We start from the raw sequence: 23451 nt of genomic DNA on the forward strand, positions 1-23451 counted from the left end.
CCTGGTTGCTGCGTTTCCCATCTTATTGTAAAGCCCCTCTCACTTCTGAAATGTTCAGAATGGAGATGAAAATAGAGGGCATTGCCACTACTGAGGAAGTCATGAGGGAGATCAGAGCCACAGAATCTTCCAAGCTGGAGTGCCGCAGAGGACTCTCCATCGTGAATCTGAAGAAACTCGTGTGGACAATTGCTGACTGATTCTAACCGGAAAAAAGTGAAAGTGATACGCAGCACCTAAAAATGTAAAGGTCACAATGTATTGTTTTTCATTTCCATATTAATTCTAAAGCATTTCTCTCACTAATTAGGAAGCATTCATATTTAGTCACCTTTCAAGAGACATACCTGTAATTTCCCAATTATCCACAAATACATATGACAAATCTACAAATTCAATAACTTGTGTTAAAAATTGCTTAGGCTCCAGCTAATATAAAAGTATATAAAAAATCTTAATGAAATAGATTTTTAACAACTTTATTGAGGTGTAATTGGTATACAAAGAACTGTACATACTAAACATATATGATTTGATGAGTTCTTGGACATACTGCTAACACCTGTGATGCCCTCACCACCATCAATAGGCATATCCAACACCTCCTAGAGTTTCCTTGTGTCTCTCTTTCTTTTTTGTGGTGGGAAGAGCACAACATGAGCCCCATTGTCTTAACAACTGTTGAAGTGCATCATAACATATTGCTAACCACACATACAGTGTTATACATCAGATCTCTAGAGCTTATACATCTTATGTAACTGAAACTTTATACCCATTGAGTTGTTACTGAATAGATTAATGAAATATATTTATCAATATTTCATTAAACTGTGAAGTCCACTAAATATAGGCCCTTCAAATGTATAGCTGACAATGCTCCCACATCAGTAAAACACATTGGACATTTGAAAAATCTACCTTGAGTTAAATGTAATTGACTAATATTACCATTCACAACAATTTATTTCCCAGCCACCTGAATACCTTATATGTGTAGCATACCCACAAATGTTTACTGACTGCCTCCCCACAACTAGGGATGCTGATTCCTGAGGGTTCTCTGTACTTCTCAACAAGATACTAGCACACTGACAACCTTAGGTATAGACTGAGTAGGTATGTGTGTGTGTATAAGGTCGGCAAGACCTCAATCGTTGGATGTCATTAAGAGATGAGTAATACCAAGAGTGGAAGATAGGGAAAAAGTAATCTAAAAGATTCTGAGCATCCAGGTAAAAGAGCATAAACACAAAAATACATTTCCAAGTTAAAATGTTAGACTGTACAAACTTAAATATTATAATATAATTAATAAAATAAAAAAGATTTTGTATGGATAACATCACTTAAAAGAGCTAAACTACTAAAAGGAGGCTGTTGGATTTGATTCTCATTATGATCTAAAAACCACAACAGCATTTAGCTAATGAGAAAGGATATCAGGATATTTTTGAAATTCTATATGAGGATAGTTTTAAGATTTGTTATCTAACATTGCATCATTTTTGTCCTTGAAGTAATTCCAATAAAAATCAAATAAGTGTTCATGAATAGAACTACTCTGATTTCTATGAAATTCCTATAAAATACTATATTATGTAAATTGTGGAAATAAGAAGATGCAAAATCACAATAATCAAGAAAAATGTCATTTTTTTTTACAAATCAATAATAAAAGTATTAAATTTTTTTCACAAATGACTTTTCTTGAAAGAAAAATGTTTTCAATGCCAGGAAATAGAATTCATGAACACTTAATGGGAGGAAGGAAATTCACACAACATACCCACTGGGAAATCGATTTTGGAGTTGATGCTATTGTGGGGCCACCAGGCCCCAAAGAATCCTCCCATCTCCAGGGAAAAACTGTGTGGTGACCATTGTACAATGACCCCAGTAACATTAGTTTGCTGGAAAAAGTTTACAGAATTTCAAGGGAAAACCTTATCTATTCAGACATACAAACTTCATTTTAATGAGTCTAGGAGTTGGCTGAGAAATAAATATTTGGAAAAGTCTGAGTAATGAATGCTGGGGATAAAAGCACTAAAAACCTCAGGGTCAGATCTTAATTTGAAGAGTGTTCATGCAGCCATTCAGAGTCACTGGAGTCAGTCAAAAGGCCTGGGCTTGGGTCTGGGGCACACCACTTACAAACCATGTGACCTTGGACAAATTCCTCAGCTGCTCCAGGCTCCCTGTCCACAAACTTAAAATGATAATAATAATTCTTATCTTTCAGGGTAGGGTTACAAGAGTTAAAATACAATGACACTATGTATGTAAAGCAGTTAACAGCACAATGGCACAGAGAAGGCTCTGACAAGAAAACCATCTTCATAGTTGTCCCCATTTTGCATAATAATTAACAAAACACTGAGGGGTCATCTTCAAACAGGACTCTCTCAGGAACAACATGACTTTACAAATTCCAGGCTTGCAGCGGGGCCAATCCCTACAGAGAATTATCCCTACTGAACAAAATGTGGAGTTGGCAATCAGACAAACGACTTTGAAATCCAACTGGTCTAATTACCAGTTTAAAAGTATTTTTTAAAAAAGACTTAGCTTCTCTTCATTTCCATGATCTCAACTATAACATGAGGACACGATCACCTATTTCAAAGACTTACTATAACGTTTGAGAAAAGTGCACAAAATATCTAGCCCAAAGCTTGACACCTAGCAGGCCCTCAATATATAATGGTTGGATTAGCACCATAGGTATTTTATGTAATATGTACTCATATTGCATATTCACGGATACAGATCCACGTTTGGGCAGGAGATCCTGCATTTACCTTTCCCTCTTCAGTTCGGATAATCCAGAAGCAGTTGACATCGTGTACGTAACCAACGTCAGGGCCCGCATAGCTGAAACTTCCATTCATCCCTGAGAGGGACCCTCCACAAACTGCCAAGAGAAAGAAGATGATTTCTGCTTTACAGCAACTCTGCAAAGGAAGAGTCTAGGCAGCTTTAACACTGCTGCTGAATTATTGGAGAAGTCTGAGTGATTAATGCCGGAGACAAATGCCCTGCCATTCTTTCTTCTCCCCGTCCCCCTTCTCGTTGGACACCCTTCTAAGTCCCCCGGTTGTTGGAAGTCTGCTTGGTATCTCCTTATGACCACCATGAGCCATGCTTCTTGACACTGTGGTCTCTCACTCCTGCACCTACTACCCTTCAAATACTGGTCTGCCCAGAGTCACACTGATCACCCCGAGATCCCTCTTGATCTCTTCTTGTTGCCTGCCTCTTCTTGTTCTCTCTGACTCCCATTCTCTCTGCCTCTGTGTCTTGGCCCCCACACAGCTTAGTCCCAATCTTTAGTTCTTATCTCCTGTCATTTTGTATTAGACTCATCTCCTCAACCAGAAGATAGACAGATAACATGTGGAGATAGTTATTTTGTGCTCATGTCTTCATAGCATCTACCAGCCTCCTCAACACATAGTAAAGTCTCAATAAATGTGCTGATTCCGAATCAAGAGTTATACGAGGGGGCTGGAGTAGTCAGAAGAGGCTTGATGAAGGAGACTGAGGCTTGAAGGTGAAGTACTCCTGAGGAACAGATACATTCGGATGCAAAGCAAAGGAGATTTAGAGATGTCTAAGGAGAAAAATATCCCAAATAAAAGAACACAGCAAGGTGGTACATGGGATCAGGTGATAAGAAAAGAGGTCTGGCTTGGAAAGGGAATATTATTAGGGAACTAGTGAAAAACAAGGTTAACTGGATGGGGTAAGTCCTGGTTATAGAGAATAATTGAAAAACAGTCCCAATCTTTATTTAACTGGTGGGCAATGGGGAATGACTGTGTTTTCTAGAGCAGGAAACTGACACGACTTAGTGCAATGTTAAAGGGAAATGATACAGCTGCTGTAGAGAAAACTCTCCCTAAAGAACTATACTACCTTAGCACATTTTGTTTTCAGGACAGACATAATAAAAACAGCAAATACTAATTTTATTCTTCCTTTGAAGGAAGGTTCTTCTGGCTACAACCGAGATAAATATTTACCTTGTAAATTCTAGACTACCGCTGCAAGGGAAGGCTTAGTTGTAAGCACTTGAACCACATGACAAGAAAGTAGAAAAATCTGAAGCGGGACTCCTTAAGGGATGATCCTCTCATGCTGTGAGCATCTGTGAGCAAAGGAATGCCGAGTGTACCTTGCTGGGGAATCTGACAGAGGAGTCCAGTCCAGGAACGTGTGCATTCACAGCTGAAAGCATTAATGCCATCCACACAAGTTCCCCCATTCAAGCAGGGGTTGCTCAGACACTCGTTTATATTTTCTGTACAGTTGATGCCAGCCCAACCTGATTCACACTTACAAAGATAACTGGAGACTGTTTCCTAAGGAAAGAAAAACATAGCGTCATAAAACAAATGAATAGACAATAAACGTTAATCAACTCAAATAGCAAAGAAAATTAGTGTTAAATGATGTACATAGCAGCTGTTGAGGCATGAACATCTTCTGGTAGCCTAACTTGCAATGATTCATTGAAACGGTAATTGCTAAGGAAGGAAGAATAAAGGACTCACAATGCACTGCCCATTTAAACAGGGGTGGCTCTGGCAAATGTTACTGAGTTGCACACATCCATTTGGCCCATAACCATTTCCGGTAAACCCCGGGAGACAAGTGCAGAGAGGTAAGGAACCTGTTTAGAAATCAAAATGGAAGTATAAATACAGAACTCCTCGATTCAAACCCAGTAACAAAACTCAGGCTCTGTTGTCTAAGATAAGAAAATGCCAAAGTCAAGTCTGCCTATCTCTCGGGGCAGAAACACCAGGCATGAAGAGAAAAATAATAAAATCTTTTTCTAATTCTTATCTTAAAAAATAAGAAAGGCATTATGCGTTTCCAATACTTTATATACAAATTGGTACTGGTGCTGTCAGTCCATTTGTAATGGTTCTGAGTTGTGGACAAGTGTGAGGTGCACCAAGGGAAAGGGGAGTTTCTCATGGAGGGGTTGACAGCAGAAAAGGGTTTTCTCGTGAAGATGGTATCTGTTGCAAACACTGTACCGATATGGACTATAAATAGGTACTATTTTAATCCCTGTTTATAGGTGAGGATAAAGCACAGAAAGATTAAATGCCTTGACAAAGGACACGCAGCTAGAATATGGTAGAACCAAGGAGAAAATCAAAATCCAAGCAGTATTTTTCTAGAATCCATGCTCCTAACTATTTCAGTATGCTGTTAATTACTTTAAAAACATTTAATAGTCACAGTACATACATACATATACATAGATATGTATATGTATGTGATGTATATGTATGTGTGTAATTTATATATAAATTATGTATTTTATATATGTAATTTATATATGTAATAAATTATGTAATTTATATATATATGTAAATTATCTCTATATATTGTACACATACATATATCACATTTGTATTTTTTACATATGTATATAGATATATTACTTCAGTAAAAATAAAAGTGGCATTTGGAAATAGCAAGAGATATGATATGTTATTCAATAAATGAAGTTGGAGCCATGCATTTGGGCAAAAATATCAAGCAATATTTGATGCCAAAAGATCAAAGATTTTAATGTTAAAAATAAATGAAAGTACAAAAGAGCAAGCACTTGAGTTCTGTAGGAAAGGCCTAATTCCAAGAGGAGAAAATCCTACAAGAAAAGATTTATCTTTTTGACTACATAGAAATTTTAAACTTCTAAATAGAAAATACCACCACAAAATTAAAATAAAAACAATGTGCCAGGGGAAATATACGTAAAACATTACACAGATAACGAGATAATATCCTTAGCACATAGTGAAATTTTATAAATCAATGAGAAAGCTGATGAACAAAGGATATGAACAAATAGAAAAAAAATAAAGCCAATAAATATGTAAAACGTATTAACTACTGGGGTGTCTGGGTAGCTCAGGCAGTTAAGCATCTGCCTTCAGCTCAGGTCATGATTCCAGCATCCTGGGATCCAGCCCCACCCACACTGGGTTCCCTGCTTAGTGGGGAATCTACTCCTCCCTCTCCCTCTGCCTCTCTCCCTTTGTTGTGCTCTCTCTCTGTGTCAAACAAATAAAATCCTTAAAAATAAAATAAGGTATTAACTATTAGAGTTCAAAAGTGAATTTTGATATGGTCAAAATTAGAACAACGGGAAGACAATTTTTGCCTATAAAATTGACCAAAATGAAAAATAACAATAGTATCCATTACTGTGAAGGGTGGGATACATGTATACTTTCATGCACTGTTGGTCAGTATAAATTGATACATTTCTGGGAGACAATTTAGCAACACATATTATTTAAATTATAGGAGGTAAAACTTCTCTTACACTTGCAGACACTGTTGACTATCACCCTACATCTAGTTTTCCATTCTTTAGTAGTGAATTGTTTATTTTAACTGGGGGCACAAGCACCTGAAATAAACTACATTTCCCAGCCTCCCTTGCAGACAAGGTTAGCAACAGGTCTCAATCCTGGCCAATGGCATAGAAAAGAAAGCGTTTTTAAAGGGAGATGACAGGTGGTCGGTCCTTCCTCCCTTTCTCCTTGCCATTTTCTGAAATACAGTCATAAATTAATTAGCTGGCTCGATTATCTTGGGAAATAATTGCTGGGTTAGGCCAGACCAGAGAAGAGCTTAGTCTATCACATTAAAAAATCCAATGTATAGTTTTAAAACAAGACTTACTTTTTGGTTTGAAAATCAAAATAAGAATTTTGAAGGTAGGGGATTTTTTTTTTAAAATGTTGATTTGTTTTAGAGGGTCCTATTAAGATACCCCAAACCAGAGGGAGAGTCATCACCGAGAACCGAGGAGCATGACGCGTCTGGGTGGCAGCCTCCATTATTGATGGAGCAGATGTCAATGGGTGTGCACACTCTTCCATCGCCTTGGTACCCTGACAACAGCAAGAGCAGAGCATAACACACAACATTAAGAATACTGAAGAATCCCAATCTGAGAACCAAGTATCACAAACCAGGCCAACCAGAGATCTTCTATCGTCAGAACAAAAAAGCTAAATATGAAGCCACATACACATGGGAAACAACAACCCTTTACACATTGTGAAACACCCTGTGGAGATAATGCAGAATACATCACACATGTACATCACACACAAATTTCTATCATTAAGAGGAAAGGACAAATAAGAATTGGGAACCTGATTGCAGAAACAATGTTCTGGGTTGTTTCTCCTGACTAAAATAAAAAATAAAAATAAAAAGATCCATGAATCTACTGGTAGACTTAGAAAGTGCTGATACTAAGTAATTTGACATTTTCTAATTGCAGTGACTTTAATGATCTGAGAGTTAAATTATCGTAGAAGTCCTAAGTACTATTATTTCACATTAATAAAACATACAGGGTTCCAATATATCCCTTATAACTCCCCAAACTTCTTGGGTAGTCACTCGCTCAGTTTAGATCACAGGATAGCTGTAATGACTTCTTTCCGGAAGAGAAAGAAAATAACGTGTATCACATGCTTACTAGTTAGCCTGTTATTTAGCGAACTTTGTATGTAAAACATCTCATGACTTCACTGTATCAATAAATTATTTGTGGGAACAATGGGGTTGCAGGTCTGTGATCCACAGAGAAAATGTTTCAAAGTTTGCATTATCTCCACAGGCTGTTTCACAATTTGTAAAGGTTTGTTGTTTCCCAGTGATATTAAAATTTTTTTTATTGCTTTTCATAATATAGCTTGAACTAACATGCCCTGAATCCACATGTTAAATAAAACTTTCCACACTACTCAGTATATGTCCCTAGACAGAGTCATATTTAAAATGGACCATAAGCGGGGCACACGGGTGGCTCAGTCAGTTAAGCGCCCAACTCTTGGTTTCAGCTCAGGCTAAGATCTCAGGGTTGTGAGATTGAGCCCCACATTGTGTTCAGCACTGGGTGTGGAGCCTGCTGAAGAGTCCCTCTGTCCCTCTTCCTCTACCCCTCACTCCTCCTCCCTCCTTCTTTCTCTCTCCCTCTCTAAAAAATATATATAAAAAATCTCCCTCTCTAAAAAATATATATAAAATAATAAAATAAAAAATATGGAGCACAAGACCCTGTTCCCAAACGTATGTTTTGCCTATAATGGTGTAGCACCTGGTGGACAGGCTTGACAGTGGTAAGACCCCAATGTATTCACACAGGTGACAGGCGGAACCACAGAACAGCCGCCATTATTGATCTCACATTCATTGATGTCTTGGCAACTGTATCCATTTCCTTGCCAGCCTAGAAAGATGAGAAGATTTGAAAAGTTAGCTCCATAGACAAGTTATCAACAAAGAAATGCAAAACGTCAAAGATACACAAAGACCCACTTTGCTTGAAGAAACTGTAGATTAAAATGAGGTAGACTCTGCCTCTCAGGTTGGCAAAAATGGTTTTACATTCTTAAAAACAAATTCTGGCAAAGAGGTGGGCAAATGAGGTATTCTTATATGCTTTTAGTCAGAAGTTAAATTAATAAAATCTGTTTGGAAATAGATCTAGAGGTATTCATTAAAATCTTAAAAATATATACCTTTGGCTAATAATTCCACTTCTTAAAACTTTTCTGCAGTGATAAAACTGCCAGTATCAATATATGTAGGTAAGCAGATGCCTGTGGCAGAGTTGTTTAATGGGGGGGGGGGGCCTCAATGATCACTAGCGGCATAGCTGAATTTATTATGACTCATCTGTACCACCGAATACAAAAAGCTACTTTTAATGACACACACATATTAAAAAATTTTCCCAAATACACTTACTAGTATATAATAATAACTATATAATAATAATAATAATAATAATAATAATAACTAATAATATAAACTTTTAGAATAATATGCAGTCTGACCCCAATTGGGGGAAATAATTTTTTAAACCTGCCTATGTGGGGCGCCTGGGTGGCTCAGTGGGTTAAAGCCTCTGCCTTCAGCTCAGGTCATGATCCCGGGGTCCTGGGATCGAGCCCCGCATCGGGCTCTCTGCTCAGCGGGGAGCCTGCTTCCTCCTCTCTCTCTCTGCCTGCCTTTCTGCCTACTTGTGATCTCTGCCTGTCAAATAAAGAAATAAATAATCTTAAAAAAAAAAAACCTGTCTATGTGTCTATATGTTTGTATGAGTGAAGGAAAGGGAAGAAGAGGAGAGAGGACAACTGTTAACAGTATTCTCGTTGGGAGGACAAGATTGAAGGTGAAGAAAGAATGTTCTTTTTCTCTAGATATTTCTGTTTAAATCAACTGTTACAGTGAGTATTATTACTTTTATAACTCAAATGGCTAAAATTATAAGAATGTTTAAAACCTTCTATATTTTAAAAAATATTTCTTTTCTTTCATCTAAGTGGAGTCCCCTTCTAAAAATCTGCTTGTGGGGTGCCTGGGTGGCTCAGTCGTTAAGCGTCTGCCTTCAGCTCAGGTCATGAACCCAGAGTCCTGGGATCAAGCCCCACATCAGGCTCCCTGCTCAGTGGGAAGCCTGCTTCTCCCTGGCCCACTCCCCCTGCTTGTATTCCCTCTCTCACTATCTCTGTCAAATAAATAAATTTAAATAATAATAATAATAAATAAATAAATAAAAATCTACTTGTGGAAATTATCGTATTTACAGGTGAAGAATGCACAGAAGAGAGTTGGAAGGAAACATGCCCCAATGTCAAAGATGGCCCTCTGAGTGGTAAGACTATGGGCATTTCTCTGTCATTTTATTTTCATATTTTTATACTTTCTTTATATTTTATAAGTAGCATGTATTATTTTGACATGCAGGAAAAAAATAACATGATTAACAGAAAAACACAAAGTTTTGTTTTTCTTTTTTTTTCCTCCAACAATTAGTAAAAGAATCCTATAGTTCTTATAATTTATTTTTCTGATTTCTAGTTTTTAAAGACTGTCACAAGTAAATTAACTTCAAGAATGTGGTTATTTGCAAATTTTATTTGCCCCTGAGAACTGAGAGGGGAAAAAAGTCTAGGGGCGCCTGGGTGGCTCGGTGGATTGAGCCGCTGCCTTCGGCTCAGGTCATGATCTCAGGGTCCTGGGATCGAGTCCCGCATCGGGCTCTCTGCTCAGCAGGGAGCCTGCTTCCCTCTCTCTCTCTCTCTCTGGCTTCCTCTCTGTCTACTTGTGATTTCTCTCTGTCAAATAAATAAATCTTAAAAAAAAAAAAAAGTCTTCCCGTGTTTTTTCAATATCTTCCTCATTATACAAGATCTAAGCAGGTAACACAAAGAAAGTCACTAAACCAAAAGTCACTAGATGAAGCAACAGGTGTGTGGGCTCCTTGATGAGACAGATCAACGAAGAATTCAGCAGCCCCACTCAGATCCACAGTCAGGCAGACCTAGGTTTGACTCCTGACTGCATATAAGCTGTATGATCTTGGACAAGTCATTTACCTTCTCCAGTCCTCATGGTCTTATATTTTAAAGTGGGGATAAAACTAATTCCTAACATTTCTTGATTTGGTCATAGTTGCAAGAATTAAAAATTGCCTGGCCCCTGCCAGAATAAAAAAATAAAAAATAAAATAAAAATTGCCTGGCACAGTGTCTTGGTGAAGTTTCCATAAAATAATTATATTCTTATATGCTCCACCTTCTGACAACTCACAAGGAGTGCCACGGGGCCTTGTGGACTCTCTGAGGTCCGGTTAATTGCTCGCCAGTGCACCCGGCACAGTGCTTTGCTCACCCTGCATGCTCTACAGATATGCATTGATGGGATGAGGACAATCTCCTACAGTGAGACACGAAGCATAGACTCAAACCCAGGCAGCCTCGGAGCCCAGAGTCTACATTTTCAGAGACTCTGCACATGATCTGACCTGGAGTTTCAAGTCTCTGTGGGTCTGAGATGAAACCAGACATCCTTATTGATAGCAAGACCATAGGGTCTCCCAGTGACACACACCGGTGAGGACTACTGGACTGTAGCAGCAACACTAAGAGGTGAAGTCATCCGCCCAAGTCTGCAAACATCTGGCTAGTAAGGGAGGTGGGGCTAGAACAGGTCCCAGTCAGCTGCCACCACAGCAAGCAGGTGCTTGACCCAGCCCCCCGCATTTGGCTCAGGCCCTCTGATTTCTATGGCTGAATTATTACCGCAGAAAGATGGGCCCACGGTGGAAGTTAGTGAAACAGGACATGCTTCCTGAGAATGGTCTTCTTAGCTTTCAGCCATGGCTGAACCATGCCTGACAGAGCGTGGACAAGCCCCCATACCTGTCGGGCAGGCCCCGCAGTAGAAAGAGCCTGGTGTGTTGAAGCACGGTGCGAGGGCTGAGCACGGCACCTGTGGGAGGCTGCACTCGTCTATGTCCAGCACGCAGGCCAAGCTGTTCAGCGGGGACGTCCACCCTGCATCGCAGATGCAGCTGTATTTGGGCTGGCAGACGACAAGAGTCAAGGCAATCAAGAAAATGAGCACAAAAGCCTTTGAAAATCTCACCAAGGCCCCAACTGTTGACCCTCTAGCATTCGTTTCCATCACTGATGGAGTGGCTTCTCTTTTTCTTCCCATATGATTAAGCATTTAGACCCGACCACGCAAAAAGAGAAACATCTTTACTTCAGAGTAAGGAAAACCTATAATTTGCCCCAAAGATTCCAGGGAAAGTGCAACCACAATCAAGAACTGTAAGTCAATATAATTAAAGTCAATGCACTCAGCCTGCTGTGTTTTTAGAGGGGAAAAACACCCATGGAGGCACAGACCTTGGAAAATCCATTCTGTTTGTTTCCTTTTTGAAAGTATCTCCTTCCCCTGCTACCCACACCCTCCTCCCACCGTCACTGGAAGGGAACCATTTTCCATCACATGGGTAGGAAAAAAAAAAAAAAAAAACCCAGAACTAAAAATAAAGACCCAAAGGTCTCATACAAGGCCAAGCGGGCCAGTGCTGGGCGATCTTGAAGGTCAGAGTCAAGGTTGCCAGGAAGACGGCCCAGATCCAGAGCACAGGGAGGTGGCTCAGGGTCTGCAGGGCCAGAAACAATCCAGACGGCTTAGAAGGGCATGTTGCCGGCAAGAGTGGGTCTTTGGTGTTCCCTCCCGTGTCTTGTCACTGTTACAACTCACAAGGCCATGAGGTCATGTCTCATGGACAGATTAATGAATAAATTACTACCATAATAAAAAATGGTAGCAATTTCTATAATGCTATCGCCTCTGGGCCCAGTTTTCTGTTTATTTATGGACAACTCTCATCTCTTTCCTTACCTGCGCCCCGCTTTAGAGCAGGAGGTTGACTTCCTCTTTGCAGCTCTGCCAGAGCTGGCCTCATACACAGACATGCGGGAGGAGGAACGAATAAACATGACTCCCTCTGAGGAGTCCCACCTTCTGGGAGGGACTCACCTGGCCAACCTGCACGCGGACTCGGTCCTCACAGATGCCGTGGCCGCAGAGCTCCTTGGAGCCCCCTTCACAGTCATCGTATCTGGACGCACACTGGGGGCCGTGTGTCTCAGGTGAGCAGAGACAGCTGTTGGTTACGCAAGAGCGTTAGGTCAGGGCAAGTGCCTGTTTCTTAGCATCAGTTAAGAAAATAATAATTCCAACTATATGTCAATGACATTCATGTGGAATCATAAATCAGAAAACCAGATTTATTGGCTGCAGTCTTGGAAGAAAATCGCTCAAGCAGTGGACTGAGTAAATGTGTTACCTCTCAAATGTAGTCTGAGAGGGGCACAGCTTACTATCTGGGCACAACTACCACTATAAATTCTTCTGGTATCAGGTCATCAAACAGCACTTTCAAAGGTCAGACATCCATAAACTAAAGGGGATGGAGTTCATTCGGGATAGTCACAGGAGAGATCAAGTCCATTCACCATCCCTCTGAATGGGCCCACCGGTAAGCACCGGTGACCTTGACTGAGCTGGCACATTCCCAAATGTTCCCTGGAATTGTATAACCCATAGGCAATGGTATAGCCACATCTCAGGAAATACGATAATTATTATCATATTACAAAGGGCACTACTTCTATCCATGAGAGATGCAGTTAACATAGTAACATTTCTTTCATACCCACATTTTCACTGACAAATGCCCTTTTACATAATACCCAAGCTCGTGGTGAGTATTTTGTTATGAGAAAATTTCAGTTCAATAATAACCAGATGAGCAAAGTTGTTTTAAACTATTGCAATCCTTGGAACTGCTGAGTTAGTATTCTATTTGTGCTGCAGCTTCCGAGGGGATGGGGAAGGTATGAGAAGAGCAAACCAGGGCAGGGAAGGAGGTGGAGGGGTCACAGAGCCTAAGCTTATTCATTTTCACGTGTTTGAGCACTTCTGCTGGAGGGGAGAGCCAGTGCCAAAGGTCACCATTTGCCTGCCTTGAGCTGCGCTAGCCCTCACAGAAGCATCTGTCCACCGGGATCAAGGGTCAGAGACAGGAGCAAGCAGGATCTGCAAGGCTAGGAACTGCTTTCTGACTGTCATGGAAAGGGCCCATTCTATAAGGTAAAGGAGCTCAGCTCATGTCAGAAGAGGAATATCCCCCATGATAGCGTGGGAGAAGAGAGTCTGGCTTGTTTGAGAAGGAGCAAGAGCCGTGATCCAGGCATGGAACTGGGTGTACCCACGGAGGGCCCCGGAAACAACCGCCAGGGTGGCACCTTTCCATGGGTTCTAAGGAAGAAGAGATCACTGAGTGTGGCCAGAGCTGTAGGAAGACTAAATGAGTATCATTCAGGCACTTACATGTAGAGCTGCCAGCCATGGCAAATGAAGACACAAGATATCCAGTCACATTGGAATTTCAGATAAACAAATACTTTTTTGGTTTAATTATGTCCTGTTGCAATTTTTAACACCAATATATAATTGTGTAAAATCTGTTCATAAATTACATACATGATCATTCCAAGGTTGCCTTTCTCATGAAGATAAGGTCATAGACTAATGGCAATAGATGATTAAACTTTAAAAAATTTTTCAATTATTCATTCCCTACCCATAATTGTTTATCTTCTTCTCATCTCTCTCTTTCCATACTTTCCCTTTCATACCCTTGTCCCTTTCCTCTTTACTCTCCTATCCCGATGCAGAATATTCTTTTAGGATATTTCATTAAACTCTTGGGGACTATAGAACTCTATACTGTTTCATATACATATTTGAGCATTTGACCCAGGTGGCTTCCTTGTAACAAGTGTATCTTTTTTCTACCACTTCCCCCAAACCAACTTCACTAGGTTTCTGAACCTATAAAAGAGATCTGAGTATTCAAGATCCCGTGGGACAAGACTGCCTGGGTTTAAATCCTGATATTACCTAGTAACTGTTCGCCTTAGACAATGTAATAATTCCCTCTGCCTCCATTTCTGTAAAATAATAGTGCCAATCCATGAGCACTATTTTCACCTTGGGTTCTCTAGACGTTTTCCAGTAGGAAGTGCTCAGAAAATTGTGCTTAATCTTAGCATTAAGTGCTTTACTTAGTGATTTATCGGAAAATGACTTGAGATTTGAGAGGAGACTCTGGTTCCTAGACCTGCAGTTAAATCCTATCTAACTCTCTCCTCCTTCTCCTTCTGAGATGAGTGAATTTTCTTCCTATATTTTTCTCTAAAGAACTACAAAGTATACTTCTTTTGTTTAAATGTAGCTTAATGTGAGAAACAGAGGGAGGAAGGCAGCCAAGTATAGCATGAGCTTCCTTGCTATGATCCTCAAAGACAAGTATTAATTCCATTTTACTGGCAAGACTCACATTACCCAAGGCCACAGGATTAAGAATTGGCAGAAGATGAATTAAAACCTAGGTCTGTGTTACTTTTGCACCGATGTTCTTCTACCCACCCCAAGACGAAGAGCCACATGTTCCTCCAACTGAACCAACCAGGTGCCCTGAAGACTTCTCAGTTTAATGTGTCTTCTTAACCTAACAGTGTTTGCATGCAAAATATATTCTCAAGTCATCTGGATAGGTCCTTTAAAGAAAAAGAGTGATGGATTATACACTTCTCTGCAAAAATCATCTTCATAATGATTTCCTATTACTGGTTTGGTTCTGACAGAACAAAGCTGGGCTTTCCAGTGTTCAAAAACACTGCAAGTGCATTTGGCAATTGAAAAGAGGTCAAATACACTTTCACAGTCATAATTTAACTTATGTTAGAGTCCATGGTTCAATATTAACATAACTGACTAACTGAAACGGGTAATAAGCTTAATACCTAACTACCAGTGAGCCAAAACCAGACTATCCTCGTCACTTAACCTCTGCATGTTTTAAAACCCATCGGTGATGATAATGGAAAGAAATAAAATAAAATAGGCGAACCCACATTGTGCTCTTGGAGAAAAACAAACAAACAAACAACAAACTCAATTTTTTTTCCTAGAAAGCCTTCTAGATCTGAGCCCAAAGTATATGATATATGCCATCTATATGGCAAATTTGCATTCCAAGGTCTGTCTTAAATCCAAAGTAAGCAGGAGAACAATATACATCAATTCTTCAGAATAAAGAGGCAACAACAGCATCAGGAAGTGGCAAAATCTTATGTGCTGGCTATGTGAAGCAGTTAGGGACAAGACCTTCAGGCACAGGAATCAGGGGAAACAGACAATGTTCTCTTTGCTCTAGTTTCATTACTAAAAAAAAAAGTTTTTACCAGAAAGTTTCCTATAAAATAGTGCTTCCAATTAATTAGTATCTGCAGAGTGCTTTATCTCTCAAAGGTCTTTATTAATTAGGAATTATTAATCCCTTTAACTAAAGACTCCTTTGTCTTCCTAAGTAAACAGGTTCCAAGAGTTAGAGGCTAAAGGAGGCCCCAAACCCAGAGCAAACCCTTTGTTGTGACCACATTTCTGCAGATCCAGATCATTCAACAGTGGCTCATTTTTCCTTTAGCAGATGTCCGTAGAAGTTTCCTGAAGGGGTTTCGAGCCTCAGGGAAGCTACTGATTAACAGGCATTTAATCTCACATAATTAATAGAACACAGAGTGTCTAAATGGTCTCTGTTTCGTTATACTGATTCCACAGTGCAAGCATTTAGCCTTATTCCCATGTATCTTTTTCTATTTTCTGTTATTCCTCCAAAAAGTCTCCATCAAATGCCTGGATTTGAGTATTTAGTTCATTGGTATCAATTGGAAATCATGGGGTTTCATAAACTATCCTTGTATCAAGAGGGGGGAAAAAAACCCCACAGATTTAAATGTTCCTTCTTAACTGTCCTCTAGCAAATCTATGAAGGACACAGACTAGAAACCAAAACCATTTCTAGAGTCAGCACAATGAGTCCTTGGGGTGTGTGTGTGTGTGTTTACAGGAAGATACAAAAGAGAATTCAATATTGCTCATACAAAGTTGAATCTGCCTTTTAGGCAGCTCCCAACAAATAAAAATAAGTTCTCTCTTTCTCTTTCTCTCTCAGATTATACCTGGAGAAAAGAACTCTAATCTCTGACATGCAGCAAATAGTTATATTTTTTTCTTTTCCTTTTTGCAGGACTAAAAATAATGTGTTGGGGGGGGCGGGTGGAGAAAAATCAATTTTGGCTGGATCTTTGGGACCTATCCCACTTGCTGCACATCTTTGTTATTCGGTTGGCTGGCAAGACCCCAGAGGACAGTGATGATAAAAGAAGACCAGGAGTGAAATGTAATCTGCAGGATATTCCTCGATATCAGGAAGGCAGGAATGTGTTGGTGCTAGGAGTCATTTTCCTCCAGTATCTCAGAGCAGCAATTCCCATTGATAAGTGCCCATAAACAGAGATCAGGAGATAATGCTTTCAAGGGAATGAAAGATTAGACCTGCATTTTGAATCTAGCTCAAGCTTGAATGCTCATAAAAGCAGGCAGGGATCAGGGAGTTCATTAAAATTAGAAATAAAGTCCTGGAAGCAAACGTCTCTTCAATAACATAATACTTAATTTAAGTCGGGGGTGATTGATTTGGGTTTCGCAAAATGATGAAGCTTGTGAAAATCTCTATCAGAAGTTTGAATGAATTCACTTTGTGACTTGGAGTGAGCAAAAGTTTTTAAGATGAGATCAAAAGAATAAGAGGATCAATTATATGAAAAAGAGAAGGATTGTGACTGCTTTCTGAGAAAGCAGTGTGTTAACAGATGACAAGGAAATGACAAAATTACTGCACTCAGTTTTGCAGGAAAGAATAGAATGGATATTGTTACAAGGGAATGAGAGAACAAGATAGCAGAGACATGAGTTAGAAAGCAAGTAATTGCTCTCTACTCCAGTGAGATTATATCCCTGTTGAAAGAAATTATTCATGTTATAACGGAAACAACTTTTTTACTTTTTAATAATCTCAGAAAATAGGAGACAAACCAAAAAATGGGGAAAGACAATGTCTAGAGTGGGTTTTTTAAAAGTGATTTTAAGGAACTATACAAAAGTAGGATTGATGTTGATCTGCCATAAATTTCCGGACTTGATTTTTTTTTTTTAAGATTTATTTATTTAAGAGAGAGAGAGCAGGAGTGGATGAAGGAGCAAAGGGAGAGAGAGAAGGTCAAGCAGACTCCATGCAGAGCGTGGAGCCTGACAAAAGGGCGGTCTCATGACCTTGAGATCATGACCTGAGTTCAAAACCAAGAGTCGGAGGCTTAACAGACTGAGCCACCCAGGCGCCCCTGACTTGATTATTTTAAAAGCTGATGTGTCAGCTACTATAGCTTTAATTACCAGCACTCTTCCAGTTTGATTGCAACACGTAGGTATTAGGATGCCTAAATCAGCTTCCTAAGGGAAGGGACGTTTTCCTGCAGAGGGTGGGGCCTGAGCTGAGCAGGAGGACCCAGGACGCACCATCTCACCCAGCAAGTCAGGAGGGGACAGGATTTCCCTGATGATTGGGGTAAGGGGCCTCATCGCAAATTGAGGAAAGGCAGGGAGTGTTAACTATGTGGGGAAAACCTCAGTTTAGCTTCTCATCTTGTTCTGGTTAACATTTCCATAGCGCTTGAGTGAAGACATCCATACTAAAGCTGTCAGCCCACTTCTCTCCTGAGTGGGTGCGGCAGGCCGTCTTCTGCTTGAGGCGCTTCACCAGCAGCCCCTGCAGCGCTCTGACTCCCACTAACGCTACAGTCCCATGCCCTCCCTTCTCCCCGTGGCAGCCACCGGGGCCTTCTTCCTGTTCCTCAGGGACTCCAGAGAAAGACTTTTCTTCATGGGGTAAGAGTTGAGGAGGCACAAGCTTTTCTTCCTCTAAACAAATAGCTCCAGGTCATTAAATAAGAGCCATATATTTTTCCAGGGAGTGCCGGTTGCTGGTAATACTGATAATTAATCATGGATGCTCCTGTCTATGGGATGTTTTAGTCCTTCAAAAACTTCAAAAGGGAAGGAGGAGGAGAAGAAGAAAAGAAAAGAAGCTAGGGAGGAAGGAAAGAAAGAAAAAAAGAGGGGAGGAGAGAAAAGGAAAGAAAAGAGACACATTACCTGTAACTCCCTGCTGTATTTTCACATGTGGCTCCATTCTGGCAGCCCAGGGGGGTTCCCGAGTAAAGCTCACATTCATTCACATCAACTGAGCACAGAGGACCCTGCAGTCGTGTCAAGAACAAAGTCAGGTACCACGGGTCACAGATGTATCTGGGGCCTATATTCCTATGATACCCTTAAGGATTTATATATGTGCGGTAAAGCAGTCTTCACTCGGGCGAGATACGATCACATTAATAGTAACACTACTATCCCGTTATCCTTCCTCTTGAACTCAGATTTGGCCTGCAGGAGCCAAAGAGCTCTTGGTAAAAGCAAGACAATCGTACAAGAAGAATCCTTCCACTAATTAATCCTCATGTTACTATCAGGCTATGCCTGGGAATAGTCGCTTAGTTCTTTTTTCTTTCATGCACACGTCAGGAACATTTTCACCATTCAGAGAAAAGGGCAAGAAAATTTACATGGCTACGGCAAGTTGCATTTAGGACTTTCAGTGCTGAATGACTGAAATGGACACTGGCCTAAATATCACGCCTTTCCATGTAGTTATGCAGTCAAGTGAACCCCTGCTTAAGATGGCTTGGTGTTCAGTGGGTTAGGCAGTCATGCGTGGCACTGTTTGGATTTGGGGATACATGGTGTCCTTCATCCTGATTCGGGAGACTACAGAATCCTAGAAACTTTGGACGGAGAATTAAACATGTCTGAACTATTCCAGAGGAACCACTGATGCTGACTCGCTGTCATTTTTAACCAAAGACCAAGTGACTTACCTTCCACTGGGAGGGACAGATACAATAAAAGGAATCGTGGAGATTGAGGCAGGTTCCCCCATTTTGGCAGGGATTGCTGCTGCACACCTTTCTGTCAACTGTCTGAAACAAAGACAGGCCAGTCAGCAAGACCTTCGTACTTGCAGCAAGCAGCACAGACAGGCATGGTTCGGGGAGGGGCACCTGTGAAACTACATTTTACTCCCAGTCAGGGGTGAGTCCTCCTCCAGACATTAAGTCACTTACTGAAGTTCTTCAAATCAACTCCCTCGTGGAAGAAACAGAGTGTTTCACATGGTCATTCCTACATATTTTCCTTCACTACGGGATGAGACGCAAGGGGAGAAGATAACCATGCTATTCTTTGGAAAGCACTGTTCACCAGAGAGATGGATGCTGGTGGACAAGAGTGGAGATGTCAGGTTGGGAATAATAATGGACATCCCCGTGGTACTGAGAAAACAAAATGGGAACTCCGGTTCTTTTGGTGTTCTTCTCTTCGGTACCTCCAGATAAGCATTTGAAATCTGATCATCTTGCCGTGGGTTAAGATGACAGAACTCTTTTTTGCTCCAAGTGAGTCCCTTTGTTTGAGATGTGGGCTTAGATGACAACCTCCACTCCTGTGCTCCCATGACTGCTTTCGGACCAGAGTCGCGAACAGACCTGCCTTTGTCTACGCAACCTGGGGAATCTTACCATATGTCAGCTACTAGCTCCAATCTCATAAGCTTTCTAATGCCTTTGGGGGCAGAAAACTTCTTTAGAGAAGTCAAGCGATTATGCAAGAAAAGCTATTTTATTAACCTCACCTAAATGTAGTCTAATTCTGTTTTAAAAATTTAAAAAGAGATAAAAAATAAAATTTTTTAAAAATTAAAATTAAAAGAAAGATGAATTATTCATTACATTCTTTTTCTTTTCTTTTTTTTTTAATATCCAATGACTCACAGAGAAAGTCATGTCTGTTCCCTCCATTTTACAGATGAAACAGAGTCTGAGAGTAGCCAACTAACTGACTAAGCACCATTTATTGCCAAACCCATCTCTCTCCTCCTTTGTCAAAAACAAGGTGAACACTCCTGTGGGGGTCTATTTCTGGACTCTGTTTCTTCTATGATCCTATCCATCCCTGTGCCCTAGTACCACAAACAGTCCTGTTCATCAGATGACACAATTACAGAAACTAACCACAAACCCCTCAGAAAGTTCTCTGGCACACAAAAGCAACATTGTCTGGTGCTTTAAAACTTGAAAGCCTATGGAGACCCAGTAGGAAACGGAATCAGTAAGCAATCAGGAGGAAGACATTGGGGAACAGACCGTGGCTATAGTACCAGAGAGCCCTTGGAATTCATAAAAGATACTTATATCCAAAATCATTAAAAAATTCTTCCTGAGGGATGGGGGTGGGGGCGTCTGGGGTCATCTGACCGTGGCCTCCAGCTTTTGACCTTCAGTAGCAATAATGAAGCACACTAGGAGATTGGAAGCCACAGTACTGTGCCTTGCTCCAAAGGTATGAAGCCTTGCTCATTTTCATTCATTCAACTACTCCCTAAAAAAGATAAAAGCTGAGGAGCAATTTATTATCAAAGTCAGGAAAAGGCCTACATAGATGACCTTTCTCACCAAGTTTAAAACACCAAAATAAAGGACCACACTTGAAGCGTAAACACAACAGATCCAGAATTTGAAAACAGGGGTTCTTAACCTGGAATCCCTTAACTTTTATTTGAAAACTTTAATATGGGGACATTCTGTGCATTTCTTTGGGTAAAAGGTTATAGCTTCCATGAAAATCACAAAAACATTGGCCAACTTCAAAACGGATGAGAAGTCTAACAGTACAAGGACAAGTTTATAAGCATGTACTTACAAAGTGATGGAAGGTCTAAGATCTAAGAAACTGCTCAAATTTAATTACCAACAAATGTACTCTTAAGGAATTTTGAAATATTTTGTAGTTATGTTTCTGTCTTCAGGTCATGATTCCAGGGTCCCGGGATCGAGCCCCACATCAGGCTCCTTGCTCAACAAGGAGCCTGCTTCTCTCTCTCCCTCTGCCAGCTGCTCCCCCTGTTCGTGCTCTCTGTCTCTCTCTCTCTCTCTCTCTCTATGTTGCATGTCAGTAAATAAATAAATAAATAAATAAATTTTAAAGAAAGAAATATTTTATGACTACTCCAAGCCTCTGAGTTTAATGTTGTAGAAGATACATGACTTTTCTTTTCTTTTCTTTTCTTTTTTTAAGATTTAGTGTTTTATTTTAGAAATGGGAGAGGGAAATAATCCTCAAGTAGACTCCCCACTGAGCACAGATCTCACATGGGGCTCGATCCCAGCATCCTGAGATCATGACCTGAACCAAAACCAAGTCAGCTTTACTGACTGAGCCACCCAGGCACCCTGATGCATGGCCTTTCAATACTCAGTCCTAGATGCCAGAATCAGCTAGTGACTGAGGTCACTCACTGACAGATTTAGTCCACATACTTCACATGCCCAGTGACCTGGGGCTGGTTACTTTATCTGACACTCAGGTTCCTCAACTGTATCTGGGGAAGCATAAACTGTGCTGAGAATTAGATTATGGGAAACAGCAAAGTCCTCGATACGAATCATCCATCTACCTGAAGATAAGAATGCCAGCCCCATCAATGATTCTATTGTATTCTCAGTGAAAGATGTCAGACAAGTAGTAGCTATGGGACCTACCTGCTGTAAGTTTTGAAATTTTCTCTCCAGATCCACAAGCTAAGTTGTAGAGAAGAGAAAGCATCAGTTAGCATTTCACATGTGATATTGTCCTTTGGCATATTTTCCTAACCCCCTCTGCTGCGGACTCACACTGTCTCTTGATTGCTTTTTTATTGCTTTTTCCTTCCTCCGTTTCTCCTCCCTCCAGGTTTCCCTTCCCTCCTACTCTCTTCCATCATAGAGATTTTTTTTTTTTTTGAGGCATTTTTTTAAAAAAGGAAGTACAACCCATTGACAAGTTGACTCATTGCTTCTCTGCAGACAGCGACTCTGGGAATTTTCATAAAGACAGTCAGTCATCCACTTTGCCAATAAGAAGGTTCAGTCAGAATGTGGGCAAGACCGACTTAGGCAATAAGCTATTGTTACAGAATCCCAACCTTCTGCTCATCACTACCTCTGCGTCCCCTATTGGACTTATGTCATCTAACCGAAAAGTCCATAATGACAATGCTGAATTTCAAAGTGGACGAAAAGCTAGTGTGTCTTCTGCAAATGCTTACTCACAAAGTTGAATTAAGAAAACCCGTCTGTGCTTTCACACAGATGAGGATGTCAGTCTTACCTTAGAATTAAGTTGATGTATTTGATTGGAAATATTTTGAGGCAGACCGACTGAGGACCTTTTTAAATCTGTGATATCATCTTTGTTTTTCTGTATCTAATATCAAAAGGAAAAAGGAGGGGGTGAAGGCTAGTGTAAAAGTCATATGTATGATATAGATAAAAAAAATTTTTAAAAAGTCGAGTACTGTTCTATTTTAAGCACCAATATCTTGCCCATTATTGTAAAAATCAACACATTACCATGCATAATAAACATCTAAAACAGCCATGGAATAATTCTATTTGCCATTTCCAGTAACAACACATCAAGAAACTTTCTGTTGGCATTTTTTTCTCATAACCGTTGGCGTGCTTGTAAAGAGGCCTGGCTTGGAGTGAGCTGCTTGGGTTTCAGGTCCTGCCTCGGCCATTTCCTGGGTGTCCTTGGGTGAGCTGCTGCACTGCTTCACGTTTCCTTTACCTCCCTTACAAACGGGGTGACAATAATGTCAAACTCATAGGACGGTTGTGGGGGTTCGATGGGCGGGGCACACTGGATAGTCCCTGGGAAGCTCTAAATAATCGTAGCTTCTAACATTACGACTGACACACCAGTGTGATATAGTCACTAACGGACACTGAAAACACTCAGGGAGACAGGAGAATAATTGGCCAGTTCTCTTCGCTGGCACTAGTCAACTGGTCACACCCAAACCTTTCTCTGGCCCCTTTCTTTCCTTGCTCCTCTTGGTGCAGGAGCCCCAGGACAACCCTGGGGGCCTCCTCTGGATTAGATGGAGAAGAGGACATAAACCCCCACTACGAGCCATATCCCACTAGAATTCCTCCTTCTGCCCATCGTTAGTCCAACGGCATTGTTCTTCAG

General features: G+C 40.5%; 1 protein-coding gene across 1 annotated transcript in view; it reads right to left on the reverse strand.

Moving 5' to 3' along the window:
* The window catches only part of CUBN (cubilin), a 260304-nt gene that overhangs the window by 236012 nt on the left and 841 nt on the right, over positions 1-23451 (reverse strand). Inside the window, exons 3-14 of the mRNA XM_082742010.1 lie at positions 22585-22680; positions 21978-22016; positions 19260-19361; positions 18481-18584; positions 12397-12523; positions 11262-11424; positions 8150-8281; positions 6834-6929; positions 4560-4678; positions 4181-4367; positions 2805-2917; positions 2-236 (exon numbers count right to left, since the gene is read on the reverse strand). Coding sequence (XP_082598136.1) covers positions 2-236; positions 2805-2917; positions 4181-4367; positions 4560-4678; positions 6834-6929; positions 8150-8281; positions 11262-11424; positions 12397-12523; positions 18481-18584; positions 19260-19361; positions 21978-22016; positions 22585-22680 — 1513 coding nt within the window. The remainder of the gene's footprint in view (position 1; positions 237-2804; positions 2918-4180; positions 4368-4559; positions 4679-6833; positions 6930-8149; positions 8282-11261; positions 11425-12396; positions 12524-18480; positions 18585-19259; positions 19362-21977; positions 22017-22584; positions 22681-23451) is intronic.

This window comes from Mustela nivalis, assembly GCF_964662115.1.
Source record: "Mustela nivalis genome assembly, chromosome: 7".
Lineage (NCBI taxonomy): Eukaryota > Metazoa > Chordata > Mammalia > Carnivora > Mustelidae > Mustela > Mustela nivalis.